The sequence below is a fragment of the Lagopus muta genome, chromosome 1 (assembly GCF_023343835.1).
Source record: "Lagopus muta isolate bLagMut1 chromosome 1, bLagMut1 primary, whole genome shotgun sequence".
In the NCBI taxonomy this organism is placed as follows: Eukaryota; Metazoa; Chordata; class Aves; order Galliformes; family Phasianidae; genus Lagopus; species Lagopus muta.
In genome coordinates, this window is record NC_064433.1 from 69,220,442 (window position 1) to 69,246,487 (window position 26,046).

General features: G+C 40.0%; 1 protein-coding gene across 1 annotated transcript in view; it reads right to left on the bottom strand.

Annotated features, from left to right (window-relative positions):
- The window catches only part of PHF21B (PHD finger protein 21B), a 61,074-nt gene extending 35,271 nt beyond the window's left edge, over window positions 1-25,803 (bottom strand). The window contains exons 1-2 of the mRNA XM_048933959.1: window positions 25,339-25,803; window positions 5,439-5,531 (exon numbers count right to left, since the gene is read on the bottom strand). Coding sequence (XP_048789916.1) covers window positions 5,439-5,531; window positions 25,339-25,791 — 546 coding nt within the window. The 5' untranslated portion in view covers window positions 25,792-25,803. The remainder of the gene's footprint in view (window positions 1-5,438; window positions 5,532-25,338) is intronic.
- Window positions 25,804-26,046: the final 243 nt, after the last annotated feature.

The window sequence follows — 26,046 nt, forward strand, 5'->3', positions numbered from 1 at the left end:
TGGGCTAGGCCCAAAGTGGTCAGGCAGTCCGACTCAGTGATCTCTGAAGGTCCCTTCAAACATTCCATTCCATTCTGTTCTGATCTGTTCTGTTTTATTCTATTCCATACCATCCCACCCTGCCCCATTCTATCTTCCCATGAAACTCTGTATGATAAGCGGAAGAGTTCATGCATCCATGGTGCAGTGAATCTCTTCAGCCAGACTGATGCTTACACAGGGAGAGGACTCAACCTTCTTCTCTAAGAGCACAGAACATAAACTATATCATTTTGACAATAAATATTTTCTGTGTTACCCTCCTTTGACAGAAATATACAGAGGCATGTAATTAATAGTAACATGCCTATTAAAAATCAGCAAACTGATAAAAAGAAACGCTAACCAGAACACTCAGCTGCACATGCTTCTTCCCAAAGGGAAAGCATGAGAGAAGAAATAGCTTACAACAGATGTTAATCTTTCTGCTTACTGGAAGGCGTTCCAAATACAGTGACAAGCACAGCATAAAACCTTATACAGAATAAAACAGATTAACAATATATTTTTTAAGGGCTACATTTTTCAGCCAGACCTATGCAAACCTTTCCCTTTGCTTTTTGCAATTTTGTTTCCATGCTTTCTGCATGCATACAGGCAATGAATATTAAATATTATTGGAAAACCCTTTGCTAGGTTATACACCATGCTGATTAAGATACCTTGAATTAGATTATGCCTCTTTCTCCACTAGCATTCCAACACATCCCCTTTGAAGTGCAGTAGGTTATGTAGCAGAAAGGTGCATGACATGCCTTAGGGGATTATAGTCCTTTTCTCCTCTGACACTGTAATAATGACTTTGCCCAATTCCACTGTTCCATACTCAAACAAACAATAAAACACTTTTGTCTCTCTTGAACAATTCAGTTTAACTTCTGATACAGACATGCACATCAGACAGCTTCTTTCCCAGCTTCACAAAGGCCAACTCACAGTTAGTAATAATATTTTTTCCATTTTTTTATGCCTATGCCCAGTCTTCACATATTATATTCGAAAGTAATGATTGTTTTAGACTTAGGATACAAACAGAGAGGTCCAGTCTGTGAGAACACTTTTCCTGCTATTGCACAGCGCAGGTGCTGGCTAGAAGGGTTGTTTTCCTTTCAAAAAATTTTCCACAAGTACTGTCACCAAGGAAGCCAGGAGTTGGTTTGGGTACACATGTGAAGAGAAGTAGCAGCTGCTAGTGGAACTGTGCGGATGATAACTATGACAAGAAGTGTTATAAATGCAAATGTGCTTTTAGGTTATGGGAACATGTAGAGACCACAGCCTCTGGTTGGGCTCATGCTGTACCTGCAAAGAAAAAAAGTAGGGTAACAAAGCCATTTCTGCCCCAATGCAGCCTACAGTCTAGTGACTGAATGCAGATCCTACTGAATGACACACAATAAAATCACTCCTGAAGAGAAAAAATAGGCAGCACTTGACAGCAGAATTGGCTAGGGTCTATTGAAAAACATGCACATGTTATGTAAAACAGTTCCTGTTTCTGTTCACCATTAATCTACGTGATAGTTCCACCATGTGCTTCTGCCACACAGCTCTGCACTATTCTAGTCAGGAATGTCACGAGCAAAGCAATCTCAAGCCCTGCCTTCAACCAAGAGTGGAAAAATAGGTCAGGGAAATAGCATTATAATCTGATTTAACTGCTCTTCAAATCATCACAATCTCTCTATTAATTTCAACAAGAACTGGATTGGGCCCAAATTACAGACAACAAAATGGGAGGTTTATTTTAATACCTTGACTGCTTTATTGAAAATGCTCCGCTGGAAGAACTGAAACTAAGATTTTTTTTTCATGTGCCTTCAAGTGGATACACTGAGTGACATTTCTATGTAAAAAGGTTCAAACAAACAGATTTTCTGCACCTCAGCTGGAATCTGCAGCCCAGCCTGCAAAGGGACCACCCCTCCTTACAGTTAATGAGTGCCATCGAGCAGAGGAACAGCTTGAGAATTAGACCGCATCACCTGTGTGTTTCAGTATAAGAACTCCACAAGTTCCTTCTGAGAGTGAAGTGGAGAGTCTGCAGTTTAAAAATATCTCACTCAACTGGAAGCCTCAAAGGCCAATGTAAGATGAAAAATTAGATCTGGATTGTCCTGCTCTGCTCTACACTTTTATGTCCTCATCTCAAGTCCTGTGTGCAGGTTTGGGCATCACAATACAAGAAGAACATAAAACTATTAGAGAGCATCCAAAGGAGGGCTGCAAAGATGGTGAAAGGTCTGGAGAGGAAGATGTATGAGAATCAGCTGAGGTTCCTTGGTCCCTCTTGAGCCCAGAGCAGAGGAGTTTTGCTTTGGGTGGTACTGTGTGGGATCATGAGCTGGGCTTGTCGATCCACTGTGAATCCCTTTCGAATTGAGATATTCCATTATTCTATAGAATTAAAATCCCAAATATTGCAGCCCATAGCAGAAATTGTATTTATTTGATGAAAACAAAAATAACTGCATATTCTGGAAAAAAAAATTTAGAAAAAAGTCTGCCAAAGAATCTTGTTTTGGCAAATAATGAATGCCTAAAGAAATATTGTTTGTATTATGCAATGAACTTGTAATTAATGTTTGTTTGTGCTCTCTTTAATAGCAGTACTGCAAAAAGTGATGGGATTTTGCTATCATTTGTGAATATGCAAATTTTGAATCTTTATTCCCCATATGGAAGAACTCCCAGGGGGTCATATCATAAACCCATTCAAATGATCAAAATAAATTTGTAATTTGTATCCATACAAATGTGGAGAATGAGAAAGCTGCATGTATTGTTTCCTGTAAGTATAGCTAAGTGCCTCGGTTTACTTGTATGGTGATTTTCTGGTTGACTGCATTGAGGTAAATCAAGAGTCTTGATGAGGAACAATGAAAGCATCAAAATATAAATACAAAGGGCCATATCAGGCCTTCAACCACTCCATAGATAAGAAGAGAGGAACATATAGACATGATTAAGCCAGTCCAAGAGATTGTCCCTGTACCTGATGCTACAGTAGCACAAACTGCAGTTAAACTTCGCTGCTTGAGTAAGAAGGTAGGCATGCTGGTGGGCTTACTGAAACCTTTGCTGCCATGATTTCATTGCTCTTAGGGGCTCTTCATTACCCATTAGTAAAGCCAGACGTTGCACAGGTGGAGGCTGGGGAAGGTTGGGATGCAGAACAATGTTCAGCCTTGGATAATATGCATGAATGTGGACATTGTACTGCTTCAGCCTCTTCTGTGATCGGTTGTATTCTAGAGGTGTAATGAATTCTGGTTTGTTGTGAAAAAGCTGTCCCTTTAATTTGCTGCTACGAGGGCACTGGAGTAGGGTTTTCGCAAATGCCAAACTCATTCAAGCCCTACTTGTTAATATGTTTGGGCAACAGTGACAAAGCTGCCTCTCAGAAAATCAGTCCTGGAATGGTAGCATTGCACCACCAACTCAGAACAAGGTACGCAAGCTATGGAGGTCACCCAGGGGGGACAAAATAAGGTTAGTAGCCAGCCTGCCCTGTAACCAAAACTGATGCACAATAGCTAAGAGGACATGGATTGTGACAGGACTCAGTAAAGCATGTTTTCCAGCTCCTCCTGGAAGATACTAAACATCCCTTCATTTCCAAAATAATTTCAGAATGAAAACTTGATCTTTGTTAAACATCAAGCAGAAAGTTTTGGTGGGTGGGAGAGTTCTTCTCCAGGAAATGGTATGGAAATTTTAAAGTTCTCTGCAGGCTTTGAGCAGGAGATGAACATACAGACCAGAATGAGCTGCAGAGGAGACAGCTTGCAAGTGGGGTGAGGCTATTGCTGAAGGAGATCTAGGCCTGTGCAAACTCAGAAAACACACAGAAAATAAGTACTCCTGATAATGAGGTCTTATATGTAGCTGCATACTTTAGTTTTAGTTCTGATAGAAGTGAGATTGCTGTGTGGTTATTTCCAATGTTGTCTGTATGAAATAGAAAATTTAGTAAACTATGGCGCAAGGCTGCTGCAGAAACATTGATATTTCATTAATACCAAGCACAACTGCAAAAACAGGCCTGAAATTAAAGACTGTTCTAGAACACAAACGAAAAAGAGAAACACAAATACAAATACTGCCATGAGCTCAAGAGAAAGATAGATAAAAAAAACATGTTATTCCACTTTCTTTAACTCTTCAAAATTGAATCTAACACAAGGAAAATTTTTCTGTTTAACACAAGTATAAGAACATCGATGCTTCACTAAGTGCAGCATTTGCAATGCCATCATCACTGCTAAAACATAACCTTAACAATAATTTAAGTCCCTGTTACAGGTCTTTCCAATGCTGTTGAACTTCATCTATTTCCAGGAACAATCTGCTCATCTTTGACACCCCAAAATGGCAAAGAATCAATGTGTCATTATGCCATAAGAGCAGCTGAAAAGCAAAGACTTGAACTTGATAAGAAAACTATGACCTTCACTTTATGTTCACAGCTTTGTTTTCTACAAAATGTAATTTAAAGAGAGAATTTAAGAACTTTATCTTGGAAATACAAATACTCCTTCCTCCAGGCAGATTTAGTTCATAGATCTGCTACTAGATTCTGCCACTAAGAAAATATTAGGAAAAAAAAATAAATAAAGGAACAATAGGAAGACCTAACATTGAATTCAATGTTAGAAAAATGTTCAAATATGAAAAATAGACCTCTGAGGGCTACACAAAGAACAATACATCTGCACTTAATAATCATGACTCAGAAAGAATAACCACTACACATGTTGAAAATGACATCTAAAGCTTTTGAGAAGAAGGGCTGAAATGGGGAACAAAGTGTATGATTAGGGAAACTATGCTGGATATTCAGAAAAGAAAATTCAGGTCTCAAGGTGTGAGCATAGATGACCTAATACTTTCACCTCTACACAGACTCTCAGTCTGGCATCTGGGTTAGTTAAGACAAATCTCTATACTGGGATAAACATAGATAAAGTAAGTAAGTTAGAAAAAGAATGTTTGAGTCTAAATCCTGAACAGAAAGGTTAATACTTCCACCTCCCTTTTTTAATTACAGATTTGCAGATTTTTGCATCCATGATTTGTGATTCATTTTACAAAGCCTAAATTTACAGTTTGCCATATGTATTTTGTTCTTTCACAATGCATCTGAGTTGTTTTTTTTCTTATGACTTTTCATTGTGCTAACAGTATACTCCCAAAATATATCTGATATTTCTTTTCTTCACAAATTGGAGAAAATCATAGCTCTGCTTTTCAACTCACTGAAGGTGAGTTGCCCAGTAACATACAAGATCTACTAAATTTGTTCAGTCAAATGGGTGTGCAAACCTACACAGACTTTGGCACTAGATGGGAACACAGCTGAATGCATATTAAACAACACATGGAACTGTATTTCGTACCTGAGGTAGCACTGCTGGTCCTTGTCCTGCCAACCTCTGCAAGGAGCTGACCTGAGGAACCTTAATGGGCACTGCAGTGATAGTTCCCAAAGTCTGTTGAAAAAAAAACAACAAACACAAAACAATAGAACAAGGATTAAAATACAGGCATAGCTTGCCCAGGCTCTACTCTACACAGAGCTTCCCTTCCCAATCCACTTGGACTAAAGAGTTACTTTCCCTTCTCTTTAACTTCAAAGAACTGCTCATTAAAGCCAGTGCCTTCTTAGAGCATCTCCTAACTATGAGTGCGAAGGATGTGCCTCATTATTGTGCATTGGGTGTATTTTTTTTGGTACACACAGCAAACAATCATGTGGCAACAACAGAAGACTGTCTAGGCTTGTTTTCAAAAGAAAGGTGAAATGCACCATCACAAGACTTCAAAATGTGCACTAGAAGGTGATGCACTGCATGGTTGCCAGGGTCATAAGAGAAGTTCACTGTGTTTAGTAAACATTAAATACTGAATTATTAAAATGGGAAGCTACTTATAAATCTGCTTTAACGCACTGTAACATAACATTCATCTAGGACAGCTGTTTATGAGGGTGGGGGTCTTAAACTGAGACGGGGAGCTTTAGGTTAGATATTAGGAGGAAGTTTTTCCACACAGAGGGTGGTGACACACTGGAACAGGTTGCCCAAGGAGGCTGTGGATGCCCCATCCCTGGAGGCATTCAAGCCCAGGCTGGATGTGGCTCTGGGCAGCCTGGTCTGGTGGTTGGCGACCCTGCATATGGTAGGGGGGCTGACACTACATGATCATTGTGGTCCTTTTCAACCCAGTCCATTCTTTGATTCCATGACAGCATCCATTTGGGCCAATGCAGCAGCTATTACCATCTACCTGTATTCACCCTTCCCTCAAATAAGAATTTGATTAAAAATTTATTTAAGAGATCTGATGTAGTTCCTTCAATGAGTAAATGTCTTTCTCATAAAGATACTTTTCTAAGCAGAGAGCCTGTTAACCCAGTAATGTCTTCCTCGCTTATGAATACAGAAGGACATCAACAGAACAAGTAAAACATGCTTTTGTAATACTGTCAAATACATTTAAATTCCCCCTCTCCCCCTAAAAAAATCTCAGTGACTGTTCAGCCTCACTACTTTGCTGGCTTTTCATCCATCTATAGTGCTGTAGATAGAGGTATGACATTTATTTCAGACAGTCTGAATGGTAGATCTTTTCCAAGACACCCACAGATGCTTCTGAAATACTGAATCTGAGATGTTGTAAATAGCTTGTACTTCTTTCCTCCAAAAAAAAAGATAGATAACTCAGTGGGTCCTACATCTAAAGAATATTTCTAGCTTTTCCCCTTTACCTTCTTCCACTCATTCACCCTGTTACGCAGTTCATATTTTAGTTAACTGGCCAGTATTCTTAAGACAAGTTTGTATAACTTCTATCTAATGTTTCCTAATTGCTGTTGGAATAATGTGGCAATATATGCAAGAACATGACTGCCATTATAAGAGCATGGGAGACATAGTCACTGGGAAAAAAAAAAAAAAAAAAAAAAAAAAAAAACCAAACACAAAACAAACCTGAAAAAATGTATTTGGTTGCTAGAAACGACTAATAACAAAAGAAAAACAGGTTCCAGTGAATTTCTCTGAACTTAAGTCTCCTCAGAACAAAGATATTGGATCATGGACAGCAAAATAAAATATGCTGATGTTACCCCAAACTGATAATGAAATTTGTCAATAAAAATGAAAGTATAATTAAGTCAGTTCAAGCAAAGAGAGACTGTGTTAGGTCCGTGTTGATGAGTTCTTCTCAGACTTCAAAATCAGAGTCATAAAATAGTCTGCTTCATTTTAACTACAGTGTTTGATAAGAATGCCATGCATTTTTATGCATAATATTTTTAATAAACCTGTCATACAGAGCTTATGTTTCAACACTGCCACTTTTCTTTGAGACACTTGGTTGTGTGGTTTTGTATCTTCAAGAAAGTTTAAAAATTGCCAGAGTCAATCACCAAGGAGAGTTGTATATCTGTAAGCATGCAAGATCATTTTTCCTGAGTGCTCATAGATTATCAGTACCCACCTGGATTGCCCAAGTAAAAATATACCCCAAAATTTGTCTTGACCAAAGAGAGAAAAAAAAAACCCAACACCATTTCTACCTCAAGACACAGGAATTAGCAAGTTTTACCTTCCCACATGAGTACTGTCAGCAAAGTGAGGAAGTGAATGGGGTGTTTCCACTGCAGCGTTCCCTATAGAGGGACATAGAGAATAAAAACAGGAAGGATACAAAAAACTATCTGCGTGAATGGCTTGTTTGCCCTCTCTACTATATGATGGTCTTACACGCTGGGGAGGATGACACAAGGAATTCCTGAAGGGAAGGAGAACTTGAGAAGCCACTTGCTGTATGGCCACCTAGTAGATGTAGGTTTTGTATTATCTCCCTGTTTTGTATTATCATGAGCTACATTAACTCAGCTCAGTTGTTTTGCCTTTTACAATGGAAAACAAAAAGGAATTTACAAACTCAGATAATCTGAAAATTTACATATTTCATGCAATATGATGTACATTTTCTCTGCATCCCAGCACTATTAATTAATAAAATGAGATTTCTTTGGTAATGCAGTGAGCCCAGGTTTTCCCTGCAAACATCACAACTTCTCATGGGCTGCACATAACCCACAACTGCAAACTGTAACAAGAAGTTCCTCCTTCAGGAAGGTCATGCTTAAAGTGTGGCTTCTTACCTTTTCTATATATGCCACCACAGACCTTGAAAACTCATATTCAGATATTCATATTCCTGCAGATATGACTGGATTTGCAAGGATTTTCACACTGTCCAACAGAATACCATGTATCAAAATCAGAAGCGCTGACACTGAATGAAATTGGGAATTGACTATAAAGATAAGAATCAAATTACTCAGAAGTTAGATAAGATGTGGTTATCAACTGTTAGGATGCACAGAAACTTCACGTGAGTAACAAATCTCCTTTTTTGTACTACTTCAAATATCAATCACGGGAGGAGGAAAAAAATGTGTCTGGAATAGAATGCCTCTATCCTCTGAGAAAGGAGCTCATCTCAGCCTCTAGGTGCATTGCTGTGCCAGTTCTGTTATGTTTAAAAACACACAGCGCTGGAGCTGTGAACATGAATGATAAGAAACCAAAAAAAAAGCCATAAAACTGCTCTACGCCGTTCTCTTGGCTTCACCTGAAAACAAAGGCAGGATGTATTGTCTGTGTGTATCAGAGGAATGAACTATCATTAGTTCTGTCACCTGCGCCCTGAAAAAATTCTTCAGATTTATTTTCCTGAAGTAGGAGTTCTGCAGCCATCTCAAGAGAGCAAAAACAAATTACGGCATTCTCGGGTTATGAAATTTTCAGTGACAAAGATGCAGCCTACTGTTTACAAATGTTTTTATGGTAAGGATCTGTTATTTAATATTCAAGCAGTGTCAGCGCATAAATCACATGGCTGAGGGAAAATTCAAAATCTTGATCTCACTCAGTAATAATGGCACTGGAGTACATTCAGACAGGAGTCTATTTAAGAATCTATTTTAATATTCACTGTTTGCGTTAGTTTGTTATTGTCTCTCAGCATGGAAAATAAATAGGTCAAGATGTTGTACAAGCAGAATTCAGCAACAGAAAACTCTGAACTGTTCCTAGAACACATCTCGTCTTTTATTTCAGAGAACTCAGTGCTACTGTCTCCATTTCAGTGATGAAAAAATTGACATTTGGAGGCAAAATAACGTTGTAAGGGCTAAACTTCCGTACAGGTGGAAAAGCAAGACAGACTTCCTATTTCAAGTGTCTGATCCACACTGTTGATTAATGTCATCTTGTCTGTTGATGTAGAGCCACGTTTGACTCAGCTAACTTTTAGGTCAGTGACAACTATTTTCACTCCCAAACTGTCCAGGCTTGCCGTGGTGAGCCTGAAGGATCAAACACTCATCACTCACTAATCCCACACCTTAATTTCCACCCGTGCAGGGTTTTATTTTCTCCTTCCCTTTTTCCAATTTGTCCAAAGAGCAAGCTGGTGCACATTCTTATAAACCTTTAATTAACAAGCTGAAAAGACATTTTTCTGGCAATGCCTGACCTTTAAGCACTTTGTATGAATTTATCGATACCAGCAGAAACAATAATTTAAAAGGTTATTTTATGAGTGCTGAATAGTTTATGGCAGCACTTTTGTCAAGATAAATGAGTTTCTTATTACTACATTTACAGCTCTGAGCATTTTAATAAAAAAGGTCTATAAAAGTCAAAGATAACTTCAAATCTTTCTTCTATCTAAGTCTGCTTGGGTTTTTCTGCTGACCCCCTGAAATACCTACAGTGCGGAAAGAGAACCAAAATGAGAAGTGACAGGGGGAAATTAAGAGCCAAGTTTCTGTTTGCCTACAAACAAGCAAGTTCACAGTGTACGAGATCTGCAGTTTAAGCCCTTGAGTAAATGTCACCCAGTAGCATGTTCTGAAGGGTCACATTTTGAATTGCAAAAACAGGTGAAGAGAAGCAAGTTAAATAATATGGATGTAGGTTGCTCCAAAAGTAATACTTTCTGTTTATTTCCATGGAAACTACATCAGATACGAAGAGCACAATAACACTATTTGATAGAGCACATTCTCAGCTACAGAAAACTATTTTTCAACATACTCTCCATCATTAGCTATGCATTTTTGCCAACAATGAACAGGAGCCTGCATGCTGCGCTCATAAAAATCTCCATGGCTGCCTGGGATGTGGATTTCATGCTGCTGTCACCACTACTGAAATGCAACCCCCACCACCTCTCTGTGCTAAGATCCATGGTTTGGTCTCCATCAACACTGAGCAAGCATTGATGAATATCAAAGGATGCCATTTTTTCCACATGGAGGAATTCAGTTGCATACCTTTGCTTCATATGCACTTCCATCTCAGACACCATTTTGCCAGACTGCCCCTCTGCTGCCATCTGTCACACAACAACAAAATGTAATGAAATATTGATGGGAGGGTTCAACTTCTACTGTCATACCACCAGCATCACCCTCAGTTGTCATGGGCCAACATAATAAAATAGGAAGCATCTTGTTCAGACAGCCCCAACAAGTAGTTTGCTACAATATGTAACAATTAATAATAATATCTTAAAAGAAAACTAATCCTGACACCTCAAAAGTGAAGGATACAGTTGCATTAAAGAACAAAAAATAGTTAAGCTTGTGTTAAAAAAAAAGGGGGAAGTTTAGAAGATCCTGCTAAATGCAGCTAAAAAAATAGAATCATTTCTCACCATTAATTCCATTAAAGCTCAATAGCATTGCAACTATTGGCTTTATCTTCTCCTCCAATGCTTCTTCTGAATAAAATCAACATTCTCCCTTGATCCAAGCTCTCAGAGTTAACTGAGAAGCAGAAGTATGTGGGGACATTGGCAAGTGTAAGACATAAAACATGAAACAAAGAACATGGACAGAACATAAAAATTTAAAGGACAAAGACCAGAGATGCTGAGCCACAAATAGAGAGATTTACATTGTTGGTGATCAGACTAAAGGCTGTATGTTCAATTTTCTACTGCTTGCTATCTTATGACTTCATTAGTCAATTCCTGAGTTTTTATTATTTTATTTCATTTATTATTTGTGATTTTACTGAACTTCTGCATCTCAGCTCTGAATAAATACATATAAACATGTATCTGTACATGCACACACAGGTATGTATCTCTTTTTTTACTGAAAGATATTTGAATATTAATCAGCTTTGATAAATAGATTTGTCAGACCATCTCTTGCTATGTTAGCTTTGAATTACAAATTCTTCTCCATCACCCCTCATTTAGATGCACTAATAAAAGCTTAAGGACCTGTTCCTACAATTCAACACCCATCTGAAGTCATTGATGAGCTTGGTAGACGAGTAATTTCTGCTTAGATCACTTACATAGAACTGTAAGCAGCCACAACTCCTCTCCCATTCTCTAATTATTCCAGTACAGGTGAAACCTCCAAAATCAATCCCTGTAGAGAATCAGACTCAGTGATCTGAACCTTGCAGAAGGTTAAATAGCCATGTAGTTTCAAAAGCCTGCTCCTACAGCATGTTACCAAAATAAATACTTAACTTGGGAACATATGGGTTTGTTGTAGCTTAGCAGAAGAGTTCAAATTATTTGAGTTCAACTGACACTGCATTGCTGTATTATTTGCAAACTATTTTATACTGACATAAATAATGCAGTGCAAACATTGTGTTCCTTCAATGTACTACAGAAATACTAATCTTCTTTTTCTTTTTAAGTACACATGCATCTCCTTAAGATCTAGGTCTTCTTCCCACTGCAAATAAGATATCTAAGCTATTAAAAAAATGTTTTTGTCTGTTATGTGTTCAATATTGGCAACAACAGTTTTACAGAATGGATTTTTAATGTGGTAGTGACAGGGGAACAGATTGCTATGGCAACAGCAAAGATGAAAATTCTTAACCTGAATGGATCGTCACTGAAGTAATTGCAGGTTTTTTTTACCCGTTCTACATCCATTTTACAACTTGAATGCTGCATTCAACCTTGAGCTTGCTTTATATAAAAGCCAAGCACTGTATGCAACCTCCAAGTTCATTTGACTTCAAACTTGCTGTGCCTTAGCTCAATAGTCCTGGATAGTTACTATTCTCTAGCTAACCTGAACAGTGGAATGCTTTTATTTTTCCGTATAATCACCCAGTAAAATCACAGTGTGCTTGGATGTAACTGAAGTTTCTGCAAGACATATGCATATGTATTTTTTCTTTCCCCCCCTGTGCTAAACTTGTACCAAAAAAAGGCACCTTTCTAAATCTCAAATCTGTTGTGAACACAACCATGCAACCAAATTCTTCACTGCTTCTGTGTTATTCATCCCCATGGGCAAGGAAGTCCACATGTGGTAGCAAAGCTAGTTGGACGTATCAGAGAGGAATAAGCAGAAGGAAAGCAGAATTTTCTGCTGTCACCACAGCTCCAAGGCTTTTCAGAGCACCACTTAATATAATGCTATCTCACAGCATTCAGACTTTTCAGAGAACTGTCTTTACTTCTTGCTGCTTGCGCATCCCCATCTGGGCAACCTTGGATACACAAACACAGTTTGATGACACTGTGGACAAGTATTCTGGCAATGGAATGTTGCATGAAATTAATGACTTTCTTGCTTTAGAAGATCCATGCCTCCTTCCACAAGAGGATGAAGAGCTGCGCCAAATACCTATCCTTAAACACAGCTTCCATCACCTTATTTACTGGTTAGTATCTTTTTTTAAGACCCTGTTATTTTTATCAAAAGAAAGAGTCAGCATTTTTCTTCAGTCATTAGATCACACTCTACGTTTCTTTAAGAAAAAAGTTCAGCTATGCAAACTGCATTAAGATGAAGATACCCGTTCCGCGGCTTGAAGCTTTATTCAAAAATCAAACCCAATTAATGATCTCCACCTCCTGCACAAATGAGTACGGTCTCACTGAGCTGCACAACACTGCTCTGCAACTGTGATCACACCTAGAGTCTGTTACACAGCTTATTCATAGGGTTTGCTGTTAAACTCCTAAGCTCTTCCAGGTCAATGTTGTTTTTAATGACTAATGCCTTCAAATTACTTATTCTCTGTTTACTGTCTCTGAAAGTATATTTCAGTAAAGGGGAAAGTCTATGTACAGCAGAGCCTTGACTCTCTCAAGCTAGATCGAGCAGGAGCAAAACCTCCAGCAGAGGCACGGCAGTAAAGGCACTGCTGCTGCATCCCTACTGCAGGATATGAAGGCTGGGATGAGAAGGTGGTGGGAAGAAAAATAATGGGAGAAATGACCGTTGTTCTGTACCGACTGAGGAACCCTTGCCTGCTGGAATGGCCCACACAGGCTCCCATCAGCTACAAGAAATGAAGAGTGCCTTCCACATCATTCCGCCCAAAGGGCTCAGAGCTGGTTTAGCAGTTCAGGCTCTGATTTTTATTATGCATTCTTCAGTCACTCTGGAAACGTGAGGGGAGTGACAGCTTGAGACGATCTTATTGCTCACTGCCACACAGTCCTTTTTGTCAGACACATAGCAGAGATAATTCAACTTGCTAACCAGCATGAAGAAAGTTTTCTGCTGGTTGAAATATGAGAGGAAGAAAGCAACAAAATAAAGGCAAGGGGAAGAGCAATGTTTCGTAGCCGGGGATGGAGAAGGGGGACGAAAAACACAAAAGCAGGGGAAAAGAAAAATGGCCTGATGGTGCCAACCTCCATGGAGAAAGCAATTTATTTGATGAACTCAGCTATCATGACTGCTTGTTGTTACCGAAAGCAGCTTCTTTGAGCATAAGCCTGGGGAAGGAGCATGAAGTCTTTGCCAAAAATTCACATTAAGCATGTTTAAATTTGACTTATAATTTTACTGTTAAAATAGTTAGAAGAAAGGAAGCAATAATTTTACCAAGAAATGTTCATTTGAATGTACATAACATCCCATAAGCTTGCTGTATTTATTTTTTAGGCAGGCTACTCAGCAATATTGAGCCACCTGCCCATCAACAAACCCAGTGGGAAATACTGCCTTAGTACAACACGGCTGAATTACCGTTCTTATTGAATTCTTAACTTCAGCATTCCACAGTTCTGGGATTGCAGCTGTGCAAAATCTTTGTAATGTTATTTAGGTGCCTTCTTCTAATTAAAAGAAAATACTCCGAATACAGCACATTTTTTAGTTTTGGAAGGTGATACACTCTACAGAAAGCACGTAAAAATGTAAATGATACTTCAAGGATCCAAACAGAAAGCCTGATCTTCTGTATCGATTTGTCAGTAGTAATAGGATTTGGCAAATTAGACTTGAATTAATATGTATACATATAGATACATATACATATCATTATATATATGATACATATCTATATGTACACATATAGATACATATGAGAGTTTTGAGCTCAAGACAGTTAAATTTACTTCAGCAGTGCAATATTTTTGAAGATCCCGTATAAACTTTTTGCTAAAAATAAAAGACAAAGGAAGAAAGTAAGTCCTGTGTTTTCAGCTTATGTACTTAGCTAATAAAGTCTTCATAAAGGCAGCACCATGAACCGTTACAAACCATGATTCAGTTCAACAAAGGTCTGTGTGTATATCCACACTGAGATCATCGCAAAGATCACGATATCAATCCATAATCATTCCCAGAAACAAAAGGGGAAAAACTTCTTTTTTTAATTGGACAATGGTATCTCAAATCCACATAAACTGCCAGGGAGCTAACTTTACTAGCTTTTCTTTTAATTTTTCAGAATGACTGTCTGTAACAAAAAAAGTTTGCTTATATAATGGTCTTGACCCCAAAAGCAAAATGCTGACAAAGGATGGTACGTATGTGGTTCTACATTCTATTTGCAGATAAGAAAGTTCTGTGCAGTCTAAACCCTGACACTGTAAATTGAAAATCATGAAAATTAGGATAAACGGGTCACAAAGACTTATTTTTCTTTTAATGAGAAGTTTCTTTTCAAAGAAAATGTAATCATTATTAATGACATACTAAGCCTATTTTACTGCTATTAGGAAAATGGTTAGAAATGTGCTAGCCGTGTAATCTTGCATATAGCAATGAAAATTTTTGAATGATTTCTGGTACAAATCTGGTACTACTCTATTTGACTTCAGTGGAGACATTTCAAATTCACACTCCTTCACTCATAGATTTTGTTGAATCATACTTTTTCCTTGAACAGAGTTATGAACTCCAACTTATTAAAGTATGTAATGAGAAAAGATTGCCTGTCGAGACACACATTGATGTTGATTTTTGATACTACATAATAATTTCTAAATTCAGGAAAATTTTGGACAAGGAACCAGTTTGATCTCATATTCCTCAAGACCTGAGAACTAAGAATAAGCACTCTGAACATCGTGGTGTCATTGAAAGCCACTTACTCTGGCTTTTAAGCCACATTAAGAATACAGATTCGGCAGAGACCTGCAGCTGCTTAACTGCTTGTACTTCGTAGGAAGGTTGGACTTTTCCAGCAATACTAACAAATGTAGTGTCCAATATCCCACAAAACAAGAAATGTTAAGAAGTTGTACATGCCAGTAGATCACAGATTATTGGCTGGATATTTTGAAAAGATAAGGGCAGGGAAAAGAGAGTGATGTAATGGTTCACTCTGAAGAAAACACATTGAAATCAGTAAATAGGGTAGTGGGATTTTACTAGAGCAACTGCTAATTAATCACCACATAGTCTTGTCTGGTCATATCTTGTAGTATCCCTGCCAAATTTCTGTCAGATTCTCATTACTATTATGCTAAAATAGCTGTCTTTTTGAATATTCTGGCAAACTCACTCCTGAAAGAGAAGAGTGTATCACATTAAATTAAGTACGGATGACTGGTGTGATCATTTTACACACATAAGGGGTAAACACGCAGATAAGATCCTCAAATCATCACTGCTGCTTCAGCAAACTACAGGAAATACAATGTTACTTTAATCTTATCAAAGTTGTCAGCCTCTTCCTAGTATTCACCAATTCAATCACCGCTAGTTCAGTAAAAAAACTAACTAATGCAGCCAGTCTTCTTTGATTCAGTGAGGGACACAGCAATAGAATTGTTTGTAATATCACAATCCAACATTGTGCACGCAAATTTGATGACAGTTGCTGGAGTCTTAATAAAATCAATACAAGGAACAGGCTAAACTGAAGTCTATAATAAGGACCTGACTGAGTTAAAAACAGTTATCCCCATTAACTAAATATCTTGTATAAAAGCAAAGGAGACAGGCTTTTGGTTTTGCTGGCCAAATCTCCAAGCACAATATTTGGGCAAAGAATTAAAATAATCAAAAAGATTAAGATCTCAGCAGAGAAAAGCAGGAAAATACAAACTCAGTTACAAGCACAGGATTAATTCTACTGAAGATGCAAATTATGCACATGGTAAAGTTAAACTTGGGGTCATGCTCAGCCGCAGAACAAGATTTGAACCTATTCTCTGAAATTAGGATATTGAAACCTGATTGTAACATTAAGAAAAACAATTTTAGCTTCTCTTACCTTGTCTGGTACCTGGCCTACTTAAAAAGCGTTTACATTTCAGAGTTCAAACTAATAAAAATCCAAGTCCAATGCAAACCTTTCTACTTGAAGGGCAAAAAAATATGACGCCAGTCTACAGAACACCTTCTGCACAAGAATTATCTGTACTGAAGCAACATCAAACCTACGAATGATTTAAAGCAGCCAAAGAAGAAACAGGCTCATAATAAATAAGTTAGTATATAGTCTTTTCCCACACATACACATATATGAGTATCAAAAATACACAATATAGCTGTTAACAGCAATCCGCCAACACTGTCCTTGTCACCGATGGAATCTGAAGTATATCTGTCTTGCCATTCAGCTGATCTCTAAATTTAGAGGAGAACAAATTTGGTTAAATTTGGATCAGATCCCTCTCTGACTCACAGTATCCTTCAAGGTAGCAATCCTTCACACGTCACACAAGAGCACTGAATGCTGAGCATAATCTCAGGCACTGCATAGAGTCAAAGCAATGAATTCAAAAATATATAGTTAAACAACAGGAAGCCCATACAAATAATTATGACATGAAAAGCAGAACAATGCTTATAGGCATTCAGGGGGCAAGTATTCTAGCTACTATAAACCTACATAAGTCCATTGCTTTGAGCACAACTCTAGATTCCTAGGCAGTGATGGTCTGGCCTTCCACATAGATGTATCTCCATAAACAGATTTTATTTTTCTCTCTCACACATATACTAACACTTTTAATTGCTTACTGTGTAGCAATTTAACTTGATTTTTTTTATAAAATGGCTGTGATGTGAAGAAAAGATAACAACTAAACCCTAACATCAATAAGTGCTAATAAATATTAATAAAACATAAGCACCACTTTTATTGCAATGTGAAACCAGTTTATTATCCACAGATGAAATCAAATTGCTGCCTTTATTACTGTCAGGAATGACTTCTAAGATATTTCTATTTACTACTTGAGTATTCATCAGCATTCTGTATTTACAGCATCTATGCTCTCTCTCTTTCTGTCTCTTCCTCTGCTAGTTATACATAAAATAATTTAAGAGCAGTATTTTCTGTTATAGTTTTCCAATTAATTTAAATACAGACTCAGATACACGTTATGAGATTAACAGCTGACCTATTGCCAAATCCTGATACGTTGCAACACCAACAGGAAATTTTATAATGTTTGTATTTACAATATAAACATTGAAAGAAGATAAATAGAGTTTTTAGTCTGGTATCAGACACTCAAATTCCTGCAAATCATTCAACTACCCCGCAAACTCCATGGATTATGAAACAAAAACATCTTTTGACGATAAACGGAACTAAGACGTTTGGCTGTATTCCAAAGCCTTTCATTTCCCTCAAGTGCTGCCTTTTATTAAAGTAGTAGTACATGTAGAATAAGTGAATGTTTTTATGCATCCTGTAATTTGGAAAGCCTAAGAGATGCTTTCCCCACCCCCAAAGTTGATCATCTTTCATTATTACGAACTGCGCTTAAAGTTTGAATCACACAGCCCTCAAATTTGCTATCCATCCCCTTGCATTCTTGATTCCCCATTTTAAATAGAACTCGAAAATTCTGACATTTTCAAGAATGCTTGTCTGGTAATTTCTATGAGGCATAGACAGCTTCCAATTACAATGAAATAGCTATAGTGTATTACAATATTTAGAGCATTCTTTGGTTTTCTGGTGCGAATCAACGCTCTCCATGGGAACTACTCTGATTAGCATCAAAACAATAATGTCCTATAAACTCTTTGCACTAGAATAGAGGTCTATGGACTTTGTTTATTTGGACGATACGCAGCAGTGTGTAAAAACATCACAGAAACTTTCATTACAGGGTTGCCTATACAGTTCCATGCTTTATATTAGGAAGTTAAAGTAGCTTCCAGGAAAAAGCATGAAATTCAAGCAAATGCATTTCCCTCCTTTCTCCTGATCTCTTTTGGTTAATTCTATAATTACTTCAGAACTGTATATAAGGCCCTAGATGATACACAAACAGGTTGAAAAGCTTTTCTCCAGTATCAGGAATCACTGACAGAATGAAAGCACCTTTAGCTGCCTCTTCCTGCTTATGTTCTTCAGCAAGCACCCTTCCCAGTCATTTGCAGGAGGGAAATCTATTCCAAAAACCCTAGAGCAGCATATCCAGATCTACATCCCTGTTCACATGAACCTGCAGAGGGGATGTTCAGTGACATGCATGTTGCAGAGAACAGAACTGCAGTACACACTCCAAAACTGGGAGTTTCCTTTGTTTCCTGGTTTGGTCTAAAGCAGTGTTGTTTGCTTGCTGGTCCCCACAGAAATAAACTGGGAAGACCAAACCCCTGTTCATATTTGAGGAGATTCTAAAAAAATCCAGCATAGTATGGGGTCAGTCAGAAGGAACTGTTACCCACACATGAACATTACCCAATTCATCTAGGACAGACAGCCAGAGATCAGCACAATGCTAAACAAATGAATCTCAAGGAAGCTCCCAACAAAACCCTTCAACATGTTGAAACAAATTAGCTGTTGCTGATCAACCCGTATTTGAAGAAAAATATAAAAGTTATGATGGTAAGACTAGAAGACATGGATTACAGACATGTAACTACACTTTTTAGTATTATAGACAGACTTATATAATTCTGATGTCAGCAAGAATCATGGTCCTCACATAGGCTGTCAGAATGACTGTGGTGTTCATAACCCATAATGGTAAGTCTTCAATTTACCCCTTGCCTAGATGTATGTGGAGCATCTAGGTCTTTCTTTTGTCCTTCCCTGTGCTCACTAGTCATCATTCTGGTAGTTACTGAAAAACACCTGAAAAATATGAAAGATGATGAAATTATAGGTCACAGTCAACTTGGGTTCAAGAAAGGAAAGTCTTTAATCTACATTTAGGACATGGTAGATGTTAACTTAGCTTTTACCCACTTTGGCAGCTGATATTCCTGGTCAATCTGACTGCCTTCTATGATGGAGCAACGGCATCAGTGGACAAAAGAAGGACAACTGATTACATCTAGATGGACTTGAGAAAGGCCTTTGACGTGATCCTCCATTACATCCTTATCTCTAAATTGGAGAGAGATGGATTTGAAGGCTGGGCTGTTCAGTGGATAAAGAATTAGTCGGCAGGTTGCAACCAGAGGCTTATAGTCAACAGCTCTATGTCTGGTGAAGGCTGGTTACAAGTGGTATCCCCCAGGAGTCTGTCTTGGGAGCCATGCTCTCTAACTTGTTTATCAATAACATAGACAGATGGATCGAGAACACCCTCAGAAAGTTTGCTGATGACACCAAGGTCAGGGGTGCAGCTGATAAGACAAAAAGAAATGATGTCATCCAAAGGACCTAGCCAAGTTTGAGAAGTGGTCCCATGTGAAATGAATGTGATTCAATAAGGCCAAATGCAAGGTGCTCCACTTGGGTCAGGGCAATCCCAGATATGTGTACAGACTGGGAGAAGAACTCATTAAGAACAGTCCTGCCAAAACGGACTTGAGGGCCTTGGTGGACAAAAAGCTGGACATGAGCCAGCAGTGTGTGTTTGTGGCTAGAAAGGCCAGCTTAACCGAGGCTGCATTGAAAGACAGGTGGCCAGCAAGGCAAGGAAGGTAATAGTCCCTCTCCCTCTGCCATCACGAGGCCCCTTCTGGAGTACTGCGTCCAAATGTGAGGCCCCCAACACAATAAAGATGTGGAACTGTTGGAGCGGGTCCAGAGGAGGGCCATGAAAATGCTAAGAGGGCTGGAGCATCTCTCCTATGAAAACAGGCTGAGGGAGCTGAGCTTATTCAGTCTGGAGAAGAGAAGGCTCTGGGGAGACCTCATTGTAGACTTCTGGTACTTAAAAGGAGCCTGTAATCAGGAGCTGCTCTGCTGACCTCAAGCACTGTGTGAAAGTTTGGGTGCCACAATATAAGAAGGACATAAAATTATTAGAGAGTATCCAAAGGAGGGCTGTGAAGATGAGAATGGGTTTAGAACAGAAGAAGTATGAGGACTAGTTGAGGTCCCATAGTTTATTCAACCAAGGGAAATGGAGTCTGAGGGAAGGCCTCACAGCAGCCTACAGCTTCCTCAGAATGGGAGTGAGGGAGTGCATGGGCAGCGTTGGTCTCTGCTCCTGGTTACAGTGACAGTACCTGAGGGAATAGCACAGAGATGCGTCATGGGAGGTTCAGGTTGGGGGAATTAGGAAAAGTTGGTCAGGCCCTAGAACAGGATGCTCAGAGGTGGTCATGGCACTGAGCTGCCAGAGTTCAAGAAGCATTTGGATGATGCACTCTGACATAGGGTTTAAATTTTGGGTGGTCCCCTGTGGAGTCAGGAGTGGTGATGCTTGAAGGTCTCTTCCAACTTGTGATATTCCATGATTCTATGATTTCTGCCTGTGTGAAGCATATGGATACAGATCCAGACGGACACAGATCCCCAGATGGATACAGACTCATGTCAAGAACAAAAAAAGGGCTGTGGCATGCAGCAAGGATGCATGGGACAGTTCATATTCCCAAGTGTGCCTCGTGCAATATGGATGCATCTAAGTCATTCTTAAAATGAGCAAAAAGTTCAGTAGTGTGGATGCCAACACAGTGATCCTACACAGTCCTTGGGATTTTCTTGTGATGAAGCATAAATTAATCCTTTATTTTTCAGTTTTCCATTGGGAAAATGTGGAAAAATAGTACCTTAGTCACAGTAATTCCATACTGGGAAAATATATTAACAATTGGCTTATGCTCAGAAATTATGGTAACATGGATCAGAGAAGAAAGCTATATATTGCCACATAACCACTAGAGATAAATAAATCTATAAATAAAGCCTCTAAGTACTCCTGCAATACAAATAATAAATAAAAGGCAAAAAGACTTAGTCATACATGCAGGTGGATTTCCAATTATGGAGGAAGCACTTTTACAGAAAGCAGAGTGGAGCACATTAAGTGGGATGGAGAAGAGAAAGGTAATAAATCACTGTACAAATAAATTATTCTGAAAAATTGCCATCACAGTCAAATGTATGTTCTTAAACTTCTGGAATGCAGTTTTTTCTAGTAAATTGAATAAAAAGACAGGTAAGAAGTATATATGAGCTTCCTCCAACACATATAAAAGCTACCTTTTCCTGAAAAAAAAAAAAACACCCACAAAAAAAATATTGATACCCATGTAGCCTTCTCAATCTATACAAGGATACAAGAAGTTCTTTGAGCTGTGTAGTTAATGAAGCATTTGTGGAGAACAGTTTACCATCCTGCCAAGAATTTATAGCTCCATAAATCCTCGTGCTGTATTTTACTTTGAAATAACCTCCCTGTATGCACAAGCCCCAAGATGCAACAGCACATGTGCATGTGGAAGCTTGCCAAACCTTCCTCCAGCTGACTCAAAGAATACAAGTGTCAGAAGGGAAGAATGGAAAGTAGTAGAAGGCAGACTTTATGCTGTCAAATTTGGAGTCCTGATGAACAGGGAATCACTGCCTTTGCAGAGCACCTCTGCAGAGCAGTGCTATGTACCTACACACTGGTGCTCCATGGCCCAGTACAGATACACTTATCCAGGGCTTTCTTCTCTTCTACTGCTCTCAAAAAGCAGAAAAACAGGGCTGACAGCTGCAATCCCCCCTCTTTACTTGCTCTCCCAAGAGCTGGCTGATCCAACTGGCATTCGAACAGCCAAAAGGCTTTCTGCTTCTTCCAAACTAGGTTCTGGGATGCCTGCTGGCCCTCAGTTTTGCTATTTAGAAGAGAAAGATGAGGTAGCAGAGGGGCATTTTCTTTACCCAGTGTGTTGTTCCAGTACAGCAGATGGGACTTTGCCCTTCAGCAAAGCAACCTCATCCTGCTTTTAGAGAGGAAATGATGGCTAGGATAGGAACTAGCAAATACCACATAAATACAATAAAAATGTAATTTGCGAGGTTATATTAAAATCTCTTTACAGTAAGAGCACTTTGTAGGTGCAGGAATGGTGCTATCCTACAACTCTTCCATAGCTCTAGGGCAATCTCCACACAGAACAGCTATAGCTGTTCTCTGAAGGCAAAGCACTCCTAGTGTGTGTGCAGCATATGCCAGCAAAATTCAGCTTATGCCAGCAAAATTCAGCTTTTGCCAAGATAACTTGCTCCAGCTCATCCAAATGAAGCTCCAAGCTTCATTTCTCTGTGCTGGATAAAGAGCTGTAATTGTGACATACCCACACATACGCTTTAATCAGTGTAGCTCTATCAGTTATGTCTTCATACATGGGATTAACACTGAAAGGCTGCCAAGGAAAAGTGTAGACCTAGCGTTGGCTTCTGGAGCTCATGATTTCCGACGCTTACAGATTTCAATCATGGTTAATATCACAACATTTCCTGTTTCTAATAAAAGATGTGATAAATATCTAAACAATCCTCCAGTATCCGTTACAAACAGATTTATTTAGATACTTTTTCAATGCAGATAAGGCTTCAATTACAGCCAGCATTTCAAAATCACTTTAAAAATCTGCTAGGTGAACAACAGTCTGAAATGAAAGTGCTGACATGCAGCTGTCCAAAGGAAAATTCTCTAACAAACTGACATTTCATCCTATCTACATTTAAAAGTTATGCATTTAGATGACAGTGTTTGATGCCCTTTTTTTTTCCACTGAGTTTCATTTAGCACGCCATTCTTTTTACTAGATACCACTTGAGATGACTCTATGCACATCCCGATTCCCTTAAATGCTTTCGAGCAGAAACCACTGTTCAGAAACTCATAACATTACTCATAACATTTTATGCCTTTGCCCTCACTTTGCAGATGCAGAGGGATAGGCTACACTACACCAGTAATCTAATTTACTACTATCAGCTTACCACCTTAAACTCAGTTTGCAGAAGGCTGTCATTATCCTCCATCTCACAAACTTCATACAGTGAAGTAGAAAAAAAAAAATACTTTTCTGAGCCACAACAATGCCACAAATAAAAAAAGAAATGCTTATTGATAAATGTCAACAATGAAATTTCTATCTGACATTGCAGTGCTTGTAGCTAAAGAGTGACTGCTACTGTTTTGTAACCAGTACTCAGGATACAATCAAGATATTAGCATGAAGAAAGTACAGATTTATTTTTTTCTTTGGATCAGAATAAGAAGCCTTGCAAAACAAATTTAATTTGGGTAGAAGAGTGATAATTAACATGCAATCCAGCACTAAGCTCCCTGACAGCTTAGGGACAGAGGTCAGCCTGTGTTTCTATACACTTAAAATTCAATATTTCTAATTGTTTTTATCCATGCCTGCTGACTGTTCTCAAAAAGACAAAGGCTGCTGTAGTTCTCTGCATCATTGTGTCTCTGCATACACTGCCTAAATAATGAGAGATACTGCATCACAAAATTAAAGTTGTTGAAAAGTTGGGAATGTGAAGAGATTTCTAAAGAAAAACACTGGAGCATTTCTTCCAGCAAAATTAAGGCAAACCTGAAATGTTGGATGATATTCCCACGCTACTTCAATAACGACAAGCTTCAGCTTAAAGTAAAACTCTTCTTTGTGAAAAAAGACACAATACTGGGGCAAAACACCGCAGCACCACTGGGGCACTGCCCTACAGGGCTAAATACAGTGTGCCAGGAAGGCGGACGGCAGCAGTGAGACCTACTTGCCCTGAGGAAGAGATAAATGGAAAGCACAGCACCAAGGGCAATTCAGCAGCAGGCCAGCTAACCAAGTTAGGAAATCTTTAGTTCCATGTCTGCAGCTACTCCTAACTACAGATGGTGGCTCAGCCTAACTACATTGTACGGTGTTTCAAGCTTCCTCCTCCTGTTTTCATTCTTTACTTTCTATAGGATGCAACAGTGATGGGAAAAGACAGTCTTTCATAAAATGATAGATCACTGAAATACTGAAACTTTCATCACTTATACACTTACCACTTTTATGATTACTCTCCAAAAGTCTAAGAAAAATCGACTGGAAGAGCTTCAACCATCTTTTTAATGAAGTACAAGCAACACCTTCAGTAAAGGAAATGACCTAGCATGGTTACAGACCAGAGATTCAAAGCTGAATTCCCCAAGCAGCTGCATCAATGTAAGTGCACAGACAGCAGTGCCCTCCCAGAAGGGGGACAGCACTTGTTCCCCAGCAGCTGGGCGCACTTCCCTTCTGCTAGCTGCGTGAAGGTGAGCTGCTCCCTCACTCTGCCACTGAGGAAGGATCTCCCCGGGTATCCATCCAACAGCCCCACAGGTTCCAGCCCAGCCTTAACTTATGGACAGTTCAGTTAGTGCTTGCCTGGTGCCACACACAATCCCTGTGTTCTTCGGTACTGATTACCCCGAACATAGCAGGGGGGTTGAAACTAGATGATCACTGTGGTCCTTTCCAACCCAGGCCATCCTATGATGAGGGACTCTTATCCTGAGCTTATGGAGAGGCACTGGGATGCAAAAAGCACGTCACCACTGCCCCTACGTGCAGAAAGTAGGAAAGACGTTAGCAACCACACTCTAAACTGTAAAGTTTCAGACGTCCCTTTTAACTCCGTCAGCACCACTTCCCTCTCTCAGCACATCACACCCAGGAACACCCACTGCGACGGTGCGCTGACCGCAGACAGCGATCCCTTCCCGCCGCGCTCCCTCACGCCGCTCTCCCCCCTCCCACCCAGGCGCCCCCCCGGCCCGGGGCGACCCGGCCCCGCCCGCCTCCCTGCCCGCCCCACCCCGCGGCCCGCCCCGCCCGCCCTCCGCCGTTACCTGGGCGCGGGCGCCGAGCTCGGGCGGTCGGCGAGTGCCCGTGGTCTGCAGGTTGATGGGCGCGCTCTGTGGGGGCTCGCCGCCGCCGCCGCCCAGCCCGCCGTTCAGGTGCGCCGTCACCATCGCGATGGGCGCCTTGGCCGGCACGACGGAGATGGCCAGGTTCTGCGCGGGTCCGCCGCCGGGACTCCCGCCGCCGCCGCCGGGTGCCTTGAGGAGCGCCGGGACGCCGCCGGGCTTGGCGCTGCCGCCGGAGCCGCCGCCAACCAGCACGGCCGCGGGGCAGCTCCGCACCGCCAGCTTCTGCGGGAGGGAAGCAAAGAGAGGAGCGTCGTCACCCCATGGCCCGCGGCGCTCCCGCCCGCAGCCTCGCCGCTGGGAGGCGGTGGGCGCCGGGTCGCGGTGCGGGGATCCCGGGAGCTGCAGGGACGCTGCGGTCTTCACACTGCCCATCCCGTTCCTGCCCCGCTCCGGCCCGCAGCACGGGGCTCGTGGTGCTGCGGTGTGCGTGAGAAACAGCAAAACGCGGCTTCTCAGACTCCCGGAGCACCGCTTCTCAACTGTGCCTGCCTCTCTCACCCACTGCCTCACTCTGAACGCTCGCTGAGTGCTCGTTCTTTCACCTTGCTCTTACTTGCGAGTCATGTTTTCTTACCTTTAAACTACGTTTTTTAATTTTTTTTCTTCTTCCTTTTAGGTGTTTCAAGC